Below are 19,482 nucleotides of genomic sequence, written 5' to 3'. Positions count from 1 at the left end.
TGGCTGTTTTTGTATACATATATACTAAGTTTTAATAGTGGTAGTAGCGGATTGTATATTAAAGGCTCATTATTATTTTTGTTTTTGTTTACATATATACACAAAGTAATTGGATTTAGTTATACATATGGGAAAATTTCATATATGATTGTAATTTGTATATTTTAGTAGTTATAGACAAATTATTGAAGTTCGTATATATTAAGTTTATATATTATTGGAGTCTATACAAAGTCATTTAGACAGTTGTATATATTGTCATGTTTAACTAACCATATTCATGTACACATATTAACCAGAATGCATAACCAAAATAGCCAATGAAGCCATTATCTGTACAATTATAAAAAAAAAAAAATTTCAAATCATTCAAAAAGATCATATATACAATTAACACAACACTATTATACAATCAAATTATTGAATTGATTTTACACTGATATTCTTTTTAATATACAAATACTACATCAAAAAAATATATATAATTGTATCAAAAGCAAAATACTTACTTTATGGCTATATATAATTATCACCAACGATTACTTGTATTCGCTTACACTGATCTTCTTTATAATATACAAATACTACATCAACAAAAAGTATATAATTGTCTGCTTAAAATAATCATATTTTGAAACCAGTTTTCAAAAAAAAAATTTACGGCACCACAATAACGAACGCACATAAATCAAAATTTGTAAATCCAATAGAACATTGTATAATTATTGCAATAATAAAAATGAATTTTCATCCAATGAACACTTACTTGAATTCGATTACAAAGAAAAAATAAAAAAAATTGATGAACTGTTGTTTCATAAACAACAAAAACAAGTTTATCTTTTGTTTCAATTGCTGTATAATTTTTATTTTTTTTTGAAAAAAAATATGAATTTGAACGTTTACTTTAAAAAAGGGACGTTTACCTTAAATTATGACATTATCTATATTTATTGTTAGCATATTTAATGCTTCAGTTACAAACCACTTTTTAAAATAAAATTATATAAATAAAAAACAAAATAAACCTTATATACAAAAATAAGGATACCTAAAATAACTAAACTATACCCATAAAATGTAATTAGGTAAACTATACCCATATAATGTTATTTAATCAAATAAGTTTGTCATATATGAAATTTTCCCTATTAAAAAGAGGGTCAAATACATTAATGGAGGTTCAAATATATTAAGGAAATTTTTGACTTAAGAGAAAAATGATTTGAAAATTTGTAAAATTTATAGAAAATAACACTAATTAGTAAACCAAAAGGTGTAATTTCTGTAACAAAATCCGAAATTTAAACAGAAGCCCAAGAATGTTATGTGGTGGTGGGTGGGCTTGTTGAATAGGCCCAACCCTAGTAGCCCATGATAGCACAAAACCCACATTGGCGCGGAAAATTGAAATGTCTGCTTCTACTGAGTAGTGAGCTTGGCAGAGGAAAATTGGTCGCGAATCAGGTTAAATTTCTTCCATTTTTGTGTTTGTATGTGTTAACAAGAACAATCAAAATTCAGAGTGTTTGATATCTTATTTCAGGACGATTTCTCTTCAACTATAGGTTGAAATGTTGTGGGTTGACAAGTACCGCCCTAAAACATTAGATAAAGTTATTGTACACCAGGATGTTGCTCAAAATCTTCGTAAACTGGTAAATTATCTCTTCACACTTTGTCAATTCTTTCATATACTCAAACTCATCACCCTTATTACTATTATTAGGTCTCAGAGGGAGATTGTCCTCATCTCCTCTTTTACGGCCCTCCCGGTTCAGGAAAGAAAACTCTCATTATGGCACTTCTTAGACAGATTTTTGGTCCAAGTGCTGACAAGGTAATTCTTTAATTCATTGTTTTCTTTTTCTCTCTGTATCTAAAAATTTGAAATTTATGTTTGGATGACTTATGCAGGTTAAGGTTGAGAACAAGATTTGGAAAGTTGATGTAAGCTTTTCCTTGAATTTCTTTTTCTTTTCTTTTGGAATGCAAGTATATATGTGCATGTGATTTTTTTTTTATCTGCATTCTTATTATTTGCATACATCAATTGATTCCTTTTTTTCTTTCTCCAATATATAACAATTGCCCTTTTTAAAAGTAAAATGCACAAAAATAGTGGAAGATGCTTAACATTCAAGTAACACATACACACTCATATTAAAAAAAAAAGCGACAAAGAATAGTTCTAGTTTGTTACTTCTAAAAATTTTTGGTGCACAACATATGTACCTACTTGTATAGATGGTTGGTTAGATTTTTGATGATTTTGATTTATAGCACTGTACTTCTCTTGTAAAGCAATCATCTTCTTCATGTGGTATTAATAAATAACTTGGATTTATTAAAACAAAGAAAACTAATTAAGTAAATCATGAGACATTGTGAGTATCCATGTACATTTTCCATGTTGCTCCAAAAAGAAAGAAGGAAATACAATGAGACTGAAGACTGATTATATTCCCCTTTTTTTCTTTAAAAAATCTTCTGTTTCTCTTTCTCCAGTTTTAATTTAGTCATGTGTGTATATATATTTTCTCAATGTTTGTCAGCAACATATTGTGTGAATTTTAGTGTTAAAGAAAGAATAGGAAGTTTAGGCAATATGTAAACAGACAATTTTCATTAACTTTTAAGTTCAAATGAAATTGTGCTATTTAAAATGACCTGGACTGAAGTGTTAAAAACATGAGAACCCCTCTAATTCCTCATATTCTCTTCCTATGTCTTTCACAAAATAAAATCTATCAGTTTCAGCACTACTCTAAATCACTTGATGTCTGGAACTGAGTAATTAAAGTACTTATTCATAAAAATATTTTAGTACATTATTTACTAATTAAAAATATCTAATTGTCTTTTGCATTTGAGAGGCTTTTCTACCAATATACCTCTAATCTATCTGTCAAAACTGCAAGAATTTGATATTTAAGAGTTTGGGGAAATTTTATCTCTGAGGGACATTTGGCTAAAGGAAAAAAAGCAAGGAGTGTTTTTTTGCATTGATCTCTCTTTATGGGTTTTCCTCTCAGGCTGGTACTCGGACAATTGATGTGGAGCTCACAACATTGTCAAGCACTCACCATGTGGAATTAAATCCAAGTGATGCCGGATTTCAGGACAGATACGTTGTTCAAGAGATAATCAAAGAAATGGCCAAGAACAGACCAATTGACACGAAAGGGAAAAAGGGGTTTAAAGGTGACTCAACAACTTAGTCTAGTTTCTACTAATTAAAAAGAGTCTTAACAACTTTGACCCATTAAATATATAAAAAGCAACACTTTCTAGCAAACTTGATCCATCGCCTTGACTCGTCCCCCAAACCCATCATCAAGATTATTTAATGAAGGAAATCCAAACTCACATGATCGTTAGCTTTCTCAAGATCCAACTTACATAAAGTGCACGAGTCATATTTCGTCTTTCTAAATTAGCCACTTCGTTTGCCACTAAAGCTGATTCCAGAATGTCTTTCTTCCACAAAAGCATTCTGACAAGTAGACACTGTCTTATCCAAAATCTTTTTTTTTACTCTATTAGAAAGCACCTTAGAAATAATGTTGTTAATGCTTCCTATCAGACTAATATATCTAAAATCCTTTATACTCATTGCTCCTTCCTTCTTTGGCGTAGTAGTCATGCACTAGAACTTCTCCCCAACTCCTAGTATCTTGGAATACTGCAGTTATCTCCATCAACTCACTTCTAACTACCCCAACACTGTTGGAAATAAGCTAGAGTGAATCCATCACTTGCCACCGCTTCCTGCACTTCTTCTTCATCTATACCCCTTTCCTACCACTCCCTCATCCCGTTCCTTAATTGACTAAATACTACAATGGCTCCCTCACTTTCTCATCGTCCTTCTCATGCACCTCTCAGTTCACATCTAGAGATTCAATTAAGTTCCTCATCCTAATTGCTATGACAACCCTATGAAATAAGCTTGTATCTGAATTCCCCTCTTCCAGCTACAATATCCTCGATGTTTGACTCCAACTAGTCTCTTAAGCAACCGCTAAAGCAGCAAGCTACCTTTTTTCCATCTCCTTCCTAATTCTCTTCCTATCTTCTAATGCGTTCATCCCTTCCACATTCCTTATTGTCCACCTCATTTTCTAATTCCCTCATCTTAGCTGCCGCAATCCCAAACATCTTCTTTCTCCACTTCCTCATATTTCTTTTTAACATTTTCAACTCGCTAGCAAGTCGGAAAGATGGTGTACCAACAACTTCATACCCATTCCATCAAGTATCTTCCCTACCTTTTTGAATATATTAACACTCCATAGATGGAGCAGAGGGCCCATCAGATTTACTATCACAGTGTTGCCGAAGAATCTTTTGTCAACGCAGCCATCTTGCTCTATTTACCTTTCCAACAGAAGTTGCTAGTTAACCATCTCCTTCCTCCTGAAATGTCTTCACTGCCTGCTGCTCATTAGCAGAGCGAAATAAGGTTTGGGTGTCGCTCAGCTGGATAATTTTCAACCCATCTGCTACTTCCCGTTTGTTAACAACACAATTTTCGATTGCCTCGGAAGTGCAGCCATTTCGTAATGGAACCAACCAGGCAAGTACTTAAATTTGTTTGCTTCTTGAGACATATTCTGTAGAAAGAGAGAAACAGGGTTCTCTCGTTGATTTGTTCTGTTGGCATCTTCCCTCCGGTCTAACAATGCCGGCGATTGAGCTTTGTGGAAGGACATGACCTCCGACTTCTCTAGAGACTTTGATCATAGTACTATTTGTTGTAGTTACTTTTTTCAGACTTCTTTGTCGTGCTTTCTATGGTATTTGCCATGGCTTCTTATTCACTTCTGTTATTTTTTTTTCAAACTGCTTTGAGTTTCTTTTCCTTGAGCCGAGGGTCTATCGGAAACAACCTCTCTACATCCCAAGTTAGGGGTATCTGCATACATTCTACCCTTGCTAGGCTCCACTTGTGGGGTTACACTAGGTATATTTTGTATGAATAAATGAAAAACAACAAAATCCATAATCTATCTTTTAATAAGGAAAATACATATGATCTATTATAGATAATTTATAAAAAAGAAGCATTTCATGTGATATATCATACCAAAGGTTAACAGGACAAGAAAATTGATATTCTATAGTGATTTCTCTATGTTAAGCTGAGGAATTTAAAATAGTTATTGAATGCCTTATCAGCTTTGAGATATTATTTTGGAATTTCAATTATTTGCCACCAGCATTGTGTAAATGTCTTCTATTATTTATACTTTGTTCATTAGTAGCTGTAAAAGGTACCTAGCTGATATCATGTTGGTACATATTAGTTCTAGTGCTAAATGAAGTTGACAAGCTCTCAAGAGAAGCACAACATTCTCTTCGAAGAACAATGGAGAAGTACAGTGCATCATGTCGCCTGATTCTTTGCTCCAACAGTTCTTCAAAGGTCACTGAAGCAGTTCGCTCACGATGCCTTAATGTGCGAATAAATGCACCAATGGAAGAAGAGGTCAGTGAAATTCAGCTGTCCCACTGTTGATATATTTTCTTTCACCATCTTTCTGGTTTGTCCCACTGCTAATATTACAACATTGTCTTCTTTCCTTTTCTTTTTCTGGTTTTCATACTACAAGATCAAGAGTAGAAGTATATGTGCTGTTTAACAATTAGCTGCATTTTCTTGGTTCGGGCTTGCATTAGACTAGTGTGTTTATCTGGTCTTTTCTCCAGGGTTTATTTCATGTGAGAATTTCCCTGTAATGACATTCATTGTCGCCAAAAAAGGTGCTAAGTAAAGTTAAATGTTGTGCTAGCTTAGACATGGTGGATTGAAAATGCCATTTCAACTGCTTTGGCTATTCGTTTACCACAGGAAAAGACACTTTTTGAGGAAAGGGTGCCATACATCCTTGAACATAGTTTGAGCAGTCTTTGGTCTTACATACCAATTTGTGCCTTAGAAACAAGATGGAGGCTCATCTAGTGAATAGAGTAACTAGAACAACTAAATGTTGGAGATATACTTAAATAATAATATTGTGCACTTTTTAATTGCTTAAGCTTCTAGATTAGATAAAACAAACTTCAACATTTATTAGAGCACACACAAGTCCCGGGTCAGTCTCACCATCACCCACTATTAAAAGTAATATCTATGTGCTTGGCTCATGAAAAAAGAATTAAGTCTGCAGTCTGCACATGAGAGGGCGTGTTATAGATGTAACTAAATAAATAATAGTGTGACTTCTCTAACAACTTAAGCTTTTAGAGGAGATGATCACACAGTTCAGCACTAACAGCACGAGAGCAGTAGTTATTTGTAGAATTGTCACATGAGTTTGTTTAAATTTTCTTTACAATTAAAATTTTTTGGTTATACTTGGATTAAATGTAAGAACATTTGTTGTAATTTAATCAATTTTCAAAAAAAGTAAAAAATATATAAGAACATTTGCTCAAGTATGAATTGATCTTATTTAAGTTTAATTACGGATATGCTAATTTGAGTTATTCCACTGACATGTTCTAGTTGTCCAGGAAACATTATAAGATGAAAGTTTTAACTTAAGAAAATACGTCAACTGAAGGACCATAACGCATGTGTTATTTTTTTCCTGTGACATTGTCCCCTCATAATTGAGAAATCCCTGAAGGGTAGTGGGCCTTGTTTGAAGCTCATTGAATAATTGATCCACTTTACCCTTCTCCACTTAAATACCAGGACTTTTTCCGCAGCAGTGTTCAAGCCCTTGCACCTAATCTACACATCACGTTCTGCATTCCTACTAGACTAAAGCCTGGTTGCCTTAGGACCTGTGACTCTACTTGACTTAATGCTTTTTTGACTTTGGTGTGGGACCATCAGGAAGTTTTTGATGCATAAGATTTTTTCTGAATCAAAGTATATATACGACCTAGTCAGTCATTTAGCAAAGAATTGTTGACACGTGGTCCTTTGATTATTCATCTTATTCCTAACTGTTTCTTGTTAATCTTTTTTGTTTGACAGATTGTTAGTGTTTTGGAATTTATTGCCAAAAAGGAAGGACTTCAATTTCCACAGGGTTTTGCAGCCCGCATTGTGGAAAAGTCAAATAGGAATCTGAGAAGGGCAGTTTTAACATTTGAGTCTTGCCGTGTTCAACAGTTGAGCCCTTTAACTGCTGGATACTGATTTATTTTAGTTTCTTGCTAGCTTAGGCTGTTAATTCTGAGTTTATGGTATATTATTTGTACCAAAGTTTTTTTATGCACTTGCTGATCCCTTCTTTATTTGTGCAAGGTATCCCTTTACAAACAACCAAACTGTACCTCCAATGGACTGGGAGCAATATGTTTCAGAAATTGCATCAGACATAATGAAAGAGCAGAGCCCTAAAAGGTACTGTTGACAGTTAATATGAATAGGGTATTTAATATTCAGCTCGTGCTTCTATAAACTGTTCTTTGAATGTCCAGTTCTGCCACTAGAGGTCGACATGGAATTCAAGACAAGTGGAGATTTGACTTTGAGAGAAGGGAGCTGTAAATTTAAGAGGACAATTGGCTTTTGAGTATGTTATAAAAACAGAGAGAAACCTATAAGACTTCACATACCTTCGGTGGCCCAGTGGTTTGGGCTTGAGACTCCCATGTTGAAGGTCTCAAGTTCGATACCCCATGCCAGAGAAAGCAGGGGGTTTGCCTTCTGGGTTGTGCTCGTCTCACCGGGCTTGACTAGTGCGGGTTACCTCTCATGTGTGATTTGTGAGCTATTGTATAGGAGTGAGGATTCTATCCTATGCGCATCCAAAGGTTAGCGGCTGCGGATTTCTCTTGTCATAAAAAAGCAAGCAAAGCAAAATTAAATTTCAAGTAATGTAATGAATGACTAGAAATGGGGAAGTTAGTGACTAGAAATAGGAAATTAGAAATTAGTTTTAGAAAACTAGTTGCTTTTATGATTTAGAATCTTAATATGCATCTCTGCATCTAATTTAAAAAGGTTTCGAACTTGATTGATAGGGCCATTTCTTCATTTATTTAACTTATTGTAGTTCTTTTTACCATAATCCATACATACCTGTAGTTAGTTCTCTTACATTACACATGCTAATTTATGTTTTCTTCCTATTGTGCCTTTCTTCACTACAGCATGCTGTAATTGTGCTTTGGGCTTAAGCCCTGGCGACACTCCTTCGCCTATAAGTAGAAAAGAGGCAGTAAGAAGTCAAAAGGGGGCATATTGAAATTTATCCTGTCATGGAATTTGTTGATTGCTTTCTTCTGTTAAAGTTAGTAGTTCTTTGTTGTCTCAGTTTCTGAAGTAGTTTCCAAATTGAGGATCTGAATGTCTTATTTGATTAATAAATCAGTAATGTAAAGCACAGACAATTGAGCGAGCGAGTCACATATAGATAAGCAATTTGTCTCCAAACTTCTAAAAAGTTGTCCAGGATTTTTTAAAAAACTAGTTCACTGAAACAAAAGAAAATTAAAAAAAAAAAAGAAGCAAAAAGAATGAATAGTTGCTGCAATCGATTTACAGAAGTCTCCATCTCCAAGTGAAGATCCTTTAAATTCTTTAAGCCCTTTTCATTACCTTGGATGCACCAAACAAACACAGATATACTTTATGAACAATGGTTGATACTCCCTTAAATCATTTCCTTTTTTGTTCATTCCATATGCAACCAATAATGCATAGTGTTGCATCACAAATTTCCTCACCTATTTCCCATTAAATGTCAAAAGACGGAATTGCATGCTCTTTAATAAGCAGAGCCAGAAGAAACATTCAGTTGAAAGGCAAAATCCAAGTATTCAAGCACAAGAATCACTAGAACAATGTAGTTCAGAGTATATAGATGATCCTGTGGCTATGGTGGATATCCCAGGATCCTTATAAGTTATACGATGATGGAGGATCTGGTGATAGTTTTGCTTTTTTCTTTATGTTTTTGTTTGATAGGCACTCTCCTGTGGATATAGGATATGATGTAAATTTTTGGTTACCCGCTCTGAGCTGATGATTGATATACAAAATATTGCCTTCATCAAGAAAAATAAATAATTACTAGAACAATATTAGTTTTTTGCAGTCTCTGGAGTTTTAACCTTTCTTTGTGTAAAGCTTTATGTATCTTCTTGATGCTTTTTAACACAAGAACGTACTTCATAAAAAAGGAACAATATTCTACCCTCACTATAAGTTGAAAAAAGGAAAACTGTGTGTTTTTGAGCTTACATTGTTTTTCACATCATTTAAGATATTCAACTATTAATCATGCAAAGAAATCATCATCTTTCATACGAAGTTAGGAAGGAGGGAGGTGGGTAACTTCCCATGGGCAATCTGAACAAGACATGTGTCTTAATTGTGCTTATCACCACACAACTACACAATATACATTTGCGTCCTTGTATGAACTGCAATGTTCTTTATTACAGGTTATTTGAGGTAAGAGGAAAGTTATATGAGCTTCTAACTAATTGTATTCCCCCTGAAATTATTTTGAAGGTAAGATCTTTTTCCAGGTGCTTTACCTTCTACTCTGTAAGGTGTTACAAACATTTATGTTTGAATGATTCTGCTTTCAATTGCAGAGGCTACTTTTTGAACTATTAAAGAAACTGGATTCAGAGTTGAAGCATGAGGTGACCAACTGGGCTGCTCATTATGTAAGTTATTGAGTTACATAATGTTTCGTATTAAGTCGATGAGAGTTAAGGAATCAAAGGAATTTCTAAAGGTCGGACTACTCCAACCATTCCCTTATGGTTTGGCTTGAATGATCAATCATTCTGTAGTACTACAACCAAGTATAAGTTAGGATTCAAGTCAATGTATGAACTCAGCATTAATGTTTGTTGAGAGATGTAAAGGGATGCTTTTTTTTTGTTGTTGAATCAGCCATTAGGTTATGTGCACTTTTACTGTATTGATAATTCTGCATTTTTCTCGTGCATGAATTAATGTTTGTTGTTTTGTAAGAAATAGTTTAAAACTTTCCTTAAGAAATTGTGCCTTTCAGGAGCATAGGATGCGTCTTGGACAGAAGGCTATATTTCATCTCGAAGGTATTGCATATCCTTTTAATTAGAAATCAACTTTGAGCATTATCAGAAAACAGCTTTGACTGGCTGCTTTGTATTGGTTGAGCTCTATTTTCTCAGATGCTGATTTTCTATGTTACCTTTACTTGATCTCTCAGTTGTTTATGCTCTCATACATTGTTTGAAATATAAGTTGCTGTAAGTAACTTATAAATGACTTCTGTGATTTCCTGTCTGCTTTTTTAAAAATTTTTATGTGAACTTAATTTTTGAATACTGGTGTTGTTCTGTTCGTCTAAGAGCTTTGGAATGTTTCTTTTGAAAAATCTTCTGCCACATATTTGATCTGTAGATAGGATTTGCACATGATTAGTTCAGTCTGAAGGGGTTAATAGGATGCTAGTATTAAAGGGATTTTATATTTATATTTGGATAGTGAGCTGATCGGAGCAGAAGCCTGGGAGAATATCACGCGTTAAGAAGCATTTGGATTATTTATTGTTTAGGTCGATAATCCAAGAAATGGGTGATTGGCGATGTATAAAATGTCTTGTGTGATAAGAATGTGCCACCAAGGCTTAAAGGTAACATTTATAAAGTAATTGTTAGACCAATTATGTTGTATGGAGCATAGTATTGGCTGGTCAAGAATTCACGCGTCTAGAAGATGCAAGTAGCGAACATGAGGATATTGAGATGGATGTGTGGGCATACTAAGAGAGATACGATTAGGAACCAAGAAATTCCGGACGAGGTGAGAGCATGTGAAGTGGAGATGCACATATGACCTAGTGAGGAGATGTGAGACGTTGACTATGGTAATTGGTAGGTATGAGGATAGGTAAAGGTAGGCCTAAGTAGTGCGGAGAGGTGATTAGATAGGATATGACACACGTGTTAGTTGTAACTTTACTTACTGCGTGCTTGATCTTAGATAAGAGGGTATGAAGGCCGAGGATTAGGGTAAAATGTTGATAGGTAGTCGAATTTTGACTAGTTTACGTTATCAGTATTGTTCCGATTATTACTTTTCTACTGTCTTATTCTTTTTTTATTACCACTTGTTGTTTCCTCTACTTCTATTACCGTATTTTTTTTAATGTTGCTACTGCTCTCTTCTACTTTATTTTTACCATGGCTTCTTCACTACTGTATTTCCTTTCTATACTTGTTATTATTATGCTTTACTTGAGCCTGAGGGTCTATCGAAAGCAACCTCTTTACCTTCACAACATAGGGGCAAGATTGCGTACACATTACCATTCTCAAATCCCACTTGTGTGATCACACTAGGTATGTTGATGTACCTCCCTTGGGATGCCAAGGCAGCTTTTATAATATGCATTATCTGGTTAAAGAAAACTGAAGGGTACCTTTGTTGAAGTAAGAAACTGAAAGGAGAATAAGATTTATCTTTGCTTGGAGATCGGGATGGATTCTCATTCAACCTGTAAATATTTGCATTTATTGTACTTGTATCATAATTGTAACTTCTGGAACCACGGATAAGGGGAAGGTGAGGATTACAATTTCAGAACCAGCCATGTGTATGGGTAGGGTGAGAAATTATTATAAGAACTCGGTGTATGCCGTACCATACTCTCTCCATTCATAAATATCGTTAGTTCTTGTTTAAGATTGAAGTTAGTAGTATGAATGATAAACTTGAGGTATCAGTTACCCCATGACATTAGTTGTGGTATGCACAAGCTGTCCCAAACACTATATTCATCCAAAAAAAGAATGATAATTTTCAGTTTTTCATTAAAAAACATTTGATTTTAGTGCACAAGGAATATAAAAAAATTGTAGGTTGAGGAACATGATGGTGGAGATATTGTATCAGTATGGTATGATATCTGGATGAGCACTCAATGGTGTGACCTCTAATAGTCAGTATAGTGGGTTGAGAATCAAAGGGTCTTAGGTCCAAATCCGATGAAGCAAAAACACTAGGTTCTTTCTATCTGTCCAACTCTTGGTGGATGGAGTTACTCGGTACCTGTGTTGGTGTAAGGTAGCAGATACCCGGTGGGCTAGCTGTTTCCGCTCCAATGTTCAAACAAAGATATTGTTTGTATATGGATGATCCGTTGTAGCAGCTACTAATGCTTGTAGTAGGGTAGGCTGTCTACGTCACACCCCTTGGGGTCTAACCCTTTCCTGGAACCATGCGTGAATGCGGATGTTTTTTTCACAAGCATGCCCTTCTTATCTGTATATCAGTGAATGCTAAGTAGTATTATTTATCATGGATGAGTTCACCGAATAGATTTCATGTCTTTTGTCATCCTACTAGGAGAGAAACTTGCCACCTCTAGAAAATGTGTTTTCAGTTTTTCTTTTTCTTTTTCCTTTCCCTTTCTGTTTTGCTTGCCAAATAAGGGAAATGATTGTTACAAACTTTTGATTTTCTCATTTTCTACTAATGAGACGCCCTAATATGCAAGCATATCTCTCTACTTTTCAACTTTACTTGAATCAAACCATATTCCATGTTAGAAAGTGCTCAATCTCGGAAGGTGTATGATGTAGATAGTCTATAGGAGTTCCTCAGTTGCCTCACATGCTAGAGTAGAGAGGAACTGAGATTTTCGTAATATCCCTGCTGTAATCTCCCAACACCACCTTGGTGTGAATGAACCTTTTTACCAACCTATGAAAAAGAAATGTTGGGAAAGCTTGAAAGTGACCTATAAGTTACATCCGTCATCATTGACAGTAATAACTTTTGAAAATTGCAAATTAAAAAAATGAAGTAAAACTATTTTTAACAAGGAAGAAGTAATACTGTTAGCAGAGGCAAAGGGATGTCTAGCATGTGAACCGTTAACCTTTTGGGGGTTGGAATATAGGAGTTGCTTAAAGAGAATAAAAGCAATAGTCTCAAGGAACATTCTGGGAAGTACTGAATAAGAGCGATGTCCTATTTGGGGTTGCATGTTAGGTGATTTAGGTCACAGTTGAATGTTTGGCGCCAACTATCAATTTTAAGGAAACTGTTGATATACTGACTTGAGGAAATGGATGCATGAATGGACTCCCAAAGTTGAGACAGTCGTGAGTTGAGTTTAGAGACGTAAGCACTTCTATGGGATTCAAATTACTTCCAGGTTTCTTATATGATATGCAAACTTCCTGATAAGCTACTGTCAAGGACAACCAACCGTTGTGCAGGATGTAAATTAAATCACCTAAGTTGTCTTTTCAATCATTTTGCTCATGGATTTTCTATGAGCTCAATATGTCCCTTTGCTGTGAAAAAGACAAAGTTGAGTACTTCATTAGCTTACCCCTGATAATTTTAGTTGCACCATTTCGGTATTTGGATACTCCAGCTAATGCCCTCCTTTCTCCATGTTATGTGCTCGGGCTCTCCCGAAACACTGCCACACCCGTATTGGATCCTCCAAATATGTACTATTTTTGAAGATCTAACATTCATCAGTCAACATTTTTGAAGAGTCCGAGCAATAAAGATGCGTGCTTCATTACTTCTCACATTTTATATCACCAAGGTATTATTATGCTTTGCTCGGAAATCTTGTCAATAAAACAAGATATGGATATGATATTTATCACCAACAAACAATACCAGAAGCTGGGAAAATGGCAGGGAAAATTTTTATGAGCTTTCTGCTTGTGGGATTAACTTTACAGTTTTGTTTATATATATTTTAGTTTATATTGTGTTGAACTGTGTTATTAAATATACTTGAATCCCATCACAATGAGCACATCCACAAAGGGTTATTCATATAAGCATAGTTTCTCCGTTTCATGAATTAGTTGTGTTTATGTGTGACTGGAGTGTATGTTAGTGTGGAGTTTTGATGGACACCTACAGAATGATTGAAGCTAAGGAATGTTTCTTCAATTACTAGTGGTGCCTGATTGTAGGAAATAAGACATTAGTTTGTTGTTTACTTATTAGTCTAAGTACTTTTAAGGGTCATTTGGTAGAGTGTATGAGAATACTGCTAAATAGTGTATAAGTAATGCTTGCATTAGTAATGCATCTATTAGTTATGCTTGCATTAATTATACATAGATTATTATAATGCATTGTTTGGTTTGATACATTAAAATAGTATGGATTTCATTAAAAAAATTATTGACAAGATATCCTCCAATTTTATGGTGGAAAAGGATAATTGAGTGTTTTATCATTTAAATGCATGCATTAAAACCATTGCGTTGCTAATACCTAGAAATTCATGGTATTAACAATGCATACCTTAATAAACAACAGGGTATAACTAATGCGATTAGTTATACACATGTTGAATAAGAATATCAAACAAGGTACTAGTAATACACAAGGCTAATGCATGCATTATTTTCCTTAATACACTCTACAAACGACCCCTTAGTCTCTCATTTGTAACTTGGAGCAGAAAAAACCAAGGAACTTACTCCAAAGTTGTGCATATCAAATGGGTCATGGAGCAATTTTTTTAGTTTGGGATTTAACTCAAAGTTGGTCACTGAAGGGGAAGGGGCTCAATATACGTTAAAAGTTGATTTTTCTTTACACCCATAAATGATCCAATTAAGAGCCATCTACACAAATTAAGAGTGAGTGACGATGATAGTCCAATTGTAACAATCAGGGAGATAATATTTCGCAGCAAGGGATTGCTTAATTCCATTCTTTAGCATGTATTTGCAGCAGGTGTATGACTGTATAGTCTGCTGTTTGGCCGAAGCAGATATACTTAATTGGAGAAGCATGATACATGTTCACACTTAATGGTGTTATAAAGATTTAAGCTACAGACCAAACTTGCTCAGTAATCGCAGTTTTTGTTGCTCAAGTTAAATAGTTCTTCTAGATATTTGTACTAGGATTGACTGTTATTTAAAGATGTGATTTTGTTAACCTACGGTTATGGTTTGATGTGCTTCGAGCTTATTGGTTCCTCGTCTTTGATTTGTTTTTGCAGCATTTGTGGCCAAATTCATGAGCATCTACAAGAGTTTCCTTATTTCAACATTTGGCTAAGATAGAAGATCTGAAGTAGTTGAAACTGTTTGGCAGTAGGAAAAAGTTTTCTTTGTCCATTGTGCTAATGTCCTGTCGTGTTTTAATTTAATTCGGGCTGTACAATACATTACTGTACCAGAATCATATTCCAATTTGATCTCTATCGGAAGGGATTTCTACTGCTAGTATCTTTGCGATTGCCATGTCGCGGTGGGTACAAGGTAATGGTACATGTTGCAGTTATTTTTTCCCCCATCTCCCTAGCCCCTTTGATGGGGAAAGTGAATGAACTACAAAGAGTAGGTGTATGAAATTGTGGGTCTTAGTTTTGGTGGTAAATAATTCAATTTGCAGCTTATTGCTGTTTCCTCGACTGCTAGACCTAAAGGAAAATCAAGAAATGACAAATTATGACACAACATTACACAAATGCTAAACAGAGTTGTATACTCAAGTCAGAACATTACACAAAGGATAACATTCTACTTTCTACCATCAAGATACAAGCTTATCACCAATCATACTTTACACGGGGAAACTAAAACAAATTATAATGGAAGTGAAGAGGCAACTTAGAGCAAAAGAAGGTAGATACAGAATACACCTACGTCTTCAAACATTATATTATAACCTACCTGCATAACAGTAAGAATTTGAGGTTCTGGCACATTATAACACTTCAAACATGTATGATGCACCAAACATCAGAAACATATGACCTGCATAACAATAAGAATTTGCGGTTCTGGCACATTATAACACTTCAAACATGTATGATGCACCATACATCAGAACCATATGAGTGCCTGATGCTAGAAAAAAAAAATTCACCCAAAGAAACTAGTAATTCTATATACAGAGAGTTCCTGACCAAGCTTGTGTGTAGCGTGGTGTAATCCTCCAGTCATTTCTGTGTACCCGCCTTCTTTTCATAGTTTAAACCTTTCCTACATGGCACTGACTATTCCATCAGCCCCGGAATGACCAAATTAGGCTAGTTGCATGGCTAACACGAGTATCGAGGCCTTCATTGCAAGTTTAGACCATTAAGCGTTTTAGCCTTTGAAATTTGGCTTAAGGTTGACTTTGCTAAACATTCTTGGGAAACACATCTAAATGAATATTCTGACAGCGCGGTTAGCCCCGTAATGCTAAGTTTGGTCGGAAACGATCTTTTGTTCGAATCCCAAGGCCTTCAAACTTATTCCGAGCCCCTCGGTGGTTTAGGTTAAAAATAACCTTTGGGTGTGGGACCCACTTTTTGTCAAGATGACCTCGTATAGAAATTTTGACAGTGCCATTGAGACTGAACGTCAAATTTAGTGGGGGTAACATAGTCCTTATGTGCGCACAGGATTCTGAACGAATTTCGAGCTACTCGTCAGAAACTCTAAAAAGGCAAAAGCTGAGATCTGGTGCAGCCCTTTTAGCACCAGATTTTTTGGGCTTTTAGTAATCATATATTTGGGCTATTTAGCAACCAGATTTGCCTTTTAAAAGCCCCATTTATGCTTTTGAACCTCATTTTAAAAGTGTGATATCTTGAGCTTTAGAGCTCCAAACTAGGTGATCCAAGAGGCTAGGTTGTGAGCTTTTTTGAGGAGAACACGTTGGTGAGATCGGAAGCTGCTTTGGGACCTTTGTTTGAGGTAAATTATTTATTTCACCTATTGTCGTGGCTACTTTGTGAACTCAATTTGTGGGATATTCCATCCATCTGAGCACAACTAAGATGTATCGTGATTTGAGGCAGTATATTGGTGGAGCGGTATGAGGAGAGATATGGCCGACTATGTATCTCGTTGTTTATGTTGCCAGCAGGTGAAGTCCAAACTTTTGAGGCCTGGTGGCAAGTTCTAGATATTACCTATTCCGGAGTGGAAGTAGGAGCATATCATTATGGACTTCATTGTGAGGTTGCCTCGAAATTCTAGAGGCGTTGACAACATTTGCGTCATTGTGGATCAATTGACCAAGTCAACACACTTCCTTCCTATTCATACTACCTTCAGTGCCAAGAGGTTGGCTCGTATCTACATTCGGGAGGTAGTTCGTCTTCATGGGGTGCCTGTTTCTATTATTTTAGACCAGTGGTCACAATTCACTTCGAACTTTGAAAGGGCTTTTTGGGAGGATTCGGGCACCCGTGTCCACCTTAGCACAATATATACCCGCAGAAGGATGTCTAGTCACAACGACTATTCAGGTCCTTGAGGATACGTTACGAGTCCGTATTATGTATTTTGAAGGTTAGTGGAACTACTCCATGCCTTTGGCGGAGTTTGCATACAACAACAACTACCACCCTAGTATTCAGATGGCGCCGTTCGAGGCCTTATATGGCATAACACATCGTCTCTCTCCAGTTGGTTAGTTTAAGTCTACAAAGCCTAGGCCGCGTGGTATAAATTTTCTTCAAGATGCCTTGGATCGGGTGAGGGTGATTCAGGATAGCCTCAATCAGGTAAGGGTAATTAAGGATAGGTTTTCAGGACGACTCAAAGTAGACAATAAAGTTACGCGGATCACAGGCGTCGACTGTTGAGGTTTGCAGTTGATGATTGAGTATTTCTCCGAGTATCGCCCATAAAGGGCATGATGAGATTTACGAGGCAGGTCAAGCTTAGCCCCATGTATATAGGCCCTTTTGAGATTTTGAGAGAAGTTGGCGAGGTTGCCAATGAGTTAGCTTTACCTCCAGCACTATCGACTACCTACCCAGTTATCCATGTTTGGATGCTATGTCGGTTTGTTCCATATGAATATCTTGTGCTCAGTATGATTCAATTAAGTTGGATGATCGTCAAAGCTATATAGAGGATCCGGTTGCCTTTCTTGACAAAGATGGCAGGCAATTGCGTCCGAGAGCTATTCATGTTGTTAAGATCCATTGGAGGAATCGCCTAGTTGAGGAGACTATCTGGGAGACCGAGCAGGAGTTACGAGAGCATTTCCCCGACTTATTTGAGTCTTCATGTACTTTTTGACTCTTACTTTCATCGACGAAAGTATTTTTTTAAGTAGTGGATGTTGTAATGACCCTCTAGGTCATTTTTATGTATTTACCTTCTTTTCGTAGATTAGAGCTTTCCTATAGCGACCCCAAGTCATTTATGACTTGGTGGCACTGATTGTTTGATCTCCTGATCGTTCGTTTGGGTTTTATGCTTGTTTCCCAGTTTTAGAGCTTTTGAAACTTGAATAGTTGACTTTAGTCAAAACATTAGGTAAAAGACCTCAGAAAAGGAATTTTGGCAGTTCCATCAGCTCTAGAATATCCACATTAGGATAATAGCATGTATCGAGACCTTCGGTACGAGTTTGGACCATTAAGCATTTTAGCCTTTGAAATTGGCCTAAGGTTGACTTTTGTCAACATTCTAGACTCATTTCTAGCCCCTTAGTAATTTTTGGTTAAAAATGGCCTTTGGGTGTGTGACCCACTTTTTTGTCAAGATAATCTCGTATGGAAGTTTTTACAGCTCCATTGAGTTCAGATCATCGAATTTAGTAAGGTAGCATAGTTTGTATGCGCACAGGATCCGAAAGAATTTTGAACGACTATCCCAACTCCATTGTCTAGTGCAACCTTTTCATTTATACTGAATAAAACTAACTCATGTGGATTAAGATATGACATAGATCGACCAATAGATAGCACAACATACTCTGTTCATAATCACCAAGGTACTACTATTTTCCAATAATGCAACTACTGCCGCCACTTCAAATGAAATTCCTTTTCACACTATAGACATGATTTTTGAGTTTAAGGATTCATTCAACACTCACACTCAGAACTGACTTCAAGTATATTTAGTGCTGAATACCATATGCTTGCCCTTATTTTCATGGCATAGGCTCTCCAACTTGCCACTGGGATCACTCTAGGACTTTGTTAGCTTGTACATAGGCTCATAGTAAGGTAGGATATATTTGGGTTCCTTTTAGTGACTTTCTGCCCTCCTTGACATAACATTGACTTTTACCTCTTTTCTCAACCAATTCTTGACAACTTTTTATTTCTTTTATTTCCCTTGACTGTGTTATTTGACTTTGCAACTCATATTTTTTACTTTTATTCTTTTTCTTTATTCTTCTCAACACTTTTGCTATTCATCTTTTTGAACAAAATCACATATTTTTCTATCTTTTCTTTTCTTTTCATGTCTTCAAAAACAAAACTCTTTTCATACCATTTTCTTCTAGTTTCCTTTTTCATAGCCACCCTCAACTTATCAATTTTGCGAGAGTTGAGGTGCAAAATATCTAATGTCAGACAATGGAACAAGATTAAGGTAAGTTTTTGACTTATCTACCCTCAACTTAGGCTTTGACATAAGTCAAGGTGCACATGTCCAAGGAGGGAAAAGGCCAAAACAATCAACTAAGGGAGGGTGAAGTAGGTGATTGAAAGGAATAGTCTATTTGAGGATTAAACATTAGGACCAAAGGAAAAATTTATTTCATTTTGTTGG

The 19,482-nt window shown here is 35.7% G+C and overlaps 2 protein-coding genes across 3 annotated transcripts; both read left to right on the top strand.

Annotated features, from left to right (window-relative positions):
• Positions 1-1,347: 1,347 nt before the first annotated feature.
• LOC101253010 (replication factor C subunit 3) lies at positions 1,348-15,192 on the top strand. Of its 2 annotated transcripts, none has more exons than XM_004228289.5 (12): positions 1,348-1,467; positions 1,547-1,658; positions 1,730-1,840; positions 1,918-1,950; positions 3,036-3,204; positions 5,310-5,491; positions 6,992-7,128; positions 7,265-7,363; positions 9,412-9,481; positions 9,568-9,642; positions 9,996-10,041; positions 14,964-15,192. In XM_004228289.5, the coding sequence occupies exons 2-12, from the start codon at positions 1,575-1,577 to the stop codon at positions 15,020-15,022; spliced, it is 1,065 nt and encodes a 354-aa protein (XP_004228337.1). In that variant the 5' UTR covers positions 1,348-1,467; positions 1,547-1,574; the 3' UTR covers positions 15,023-15,192. The 2 variants fall into 2 exon arrangements, with proteins under 2 accessions (XP_004228337.1, XP_069153521.1); XM_069297420.1 differs by lacking the exon at positions 14,964-15,192 and adding an exon at positions 13,450-13,493.
• Positions 15,193-16,903: 1,711 nt separating this feature from the next.
• On the top strand, positions 16,904-17,991 carry LOC104645812 (uncharacterized). Its single transcript, XM_010318370.1, has 2 exons — positions 16,904-17,050; positions 17,782-17,991. Exons 1-2 carry the CDS (start codon positions 16,904-16,906, stop codon positions 17,989-17,991), a joined length of 357 nt encoding a protein of 118 aa, XP_010316672.1.
• Positions 17,992-19,482: the final 1,491 nt, after the last annotated feature.

The sequence above is a fragment of the Solanum lycopersicum genome, chromosome 1 (assembly GCF_036512215.1).
Source record: "Solanum lycopersicum chromosome 1, SLM_r2.1".
Taxonomy (NCBI): Eukaryota; Viridiplantae; Streptophyta; class Magnoliopsida; order Solanales; family Solanaceae; genus Solanum; species Solanum lycopersicum.
Note: the sequence above shows the minus strand (reverse complement) of the source record. Positions and strands in the feature narration are given on the sequence as shown.

Excerpts from the sequence above, each read along its gene's own strand:
- LOC101253010 (XM_004228289.5), top strand. The coding sequence starts at position 1,575 with ATGTTGTGGGTTGACAAGTACCGCCCTAAAACATTAGATAAAGTTATT. Across the intron at positions 7,129-7,264 it reads GAGTCTTGCCGTGTTCAACA|GTATCCCTTTACAAACAACC; the intron begins GTTGAGCCCTTT and ends TATTTGTGCAAG. Across the intron at positions 9,643-9,995 it reads CCAACTGGGCTGCTCATTAT|GAGCATAGGATGCGTCTTGG; the intron begins GTAAGTTATTGA and ends TGTGCCTTTCAG.
- LOC104645812 (XM_010318370.1), top strand. The coding sequence starts at position 16,904 with ATGGACTTCATTGTGAGGTTGCCTCGAAATTCTAGAGGCGTTGACAAC. Across the intron at positions 17,051-17,781 it reads CTCGTATCTACATTCGGGAG|TATGATTCAATTAAGTTGGA; the intron begins GTAGTTCGTCTT and ends TCTTGTGCTCAG.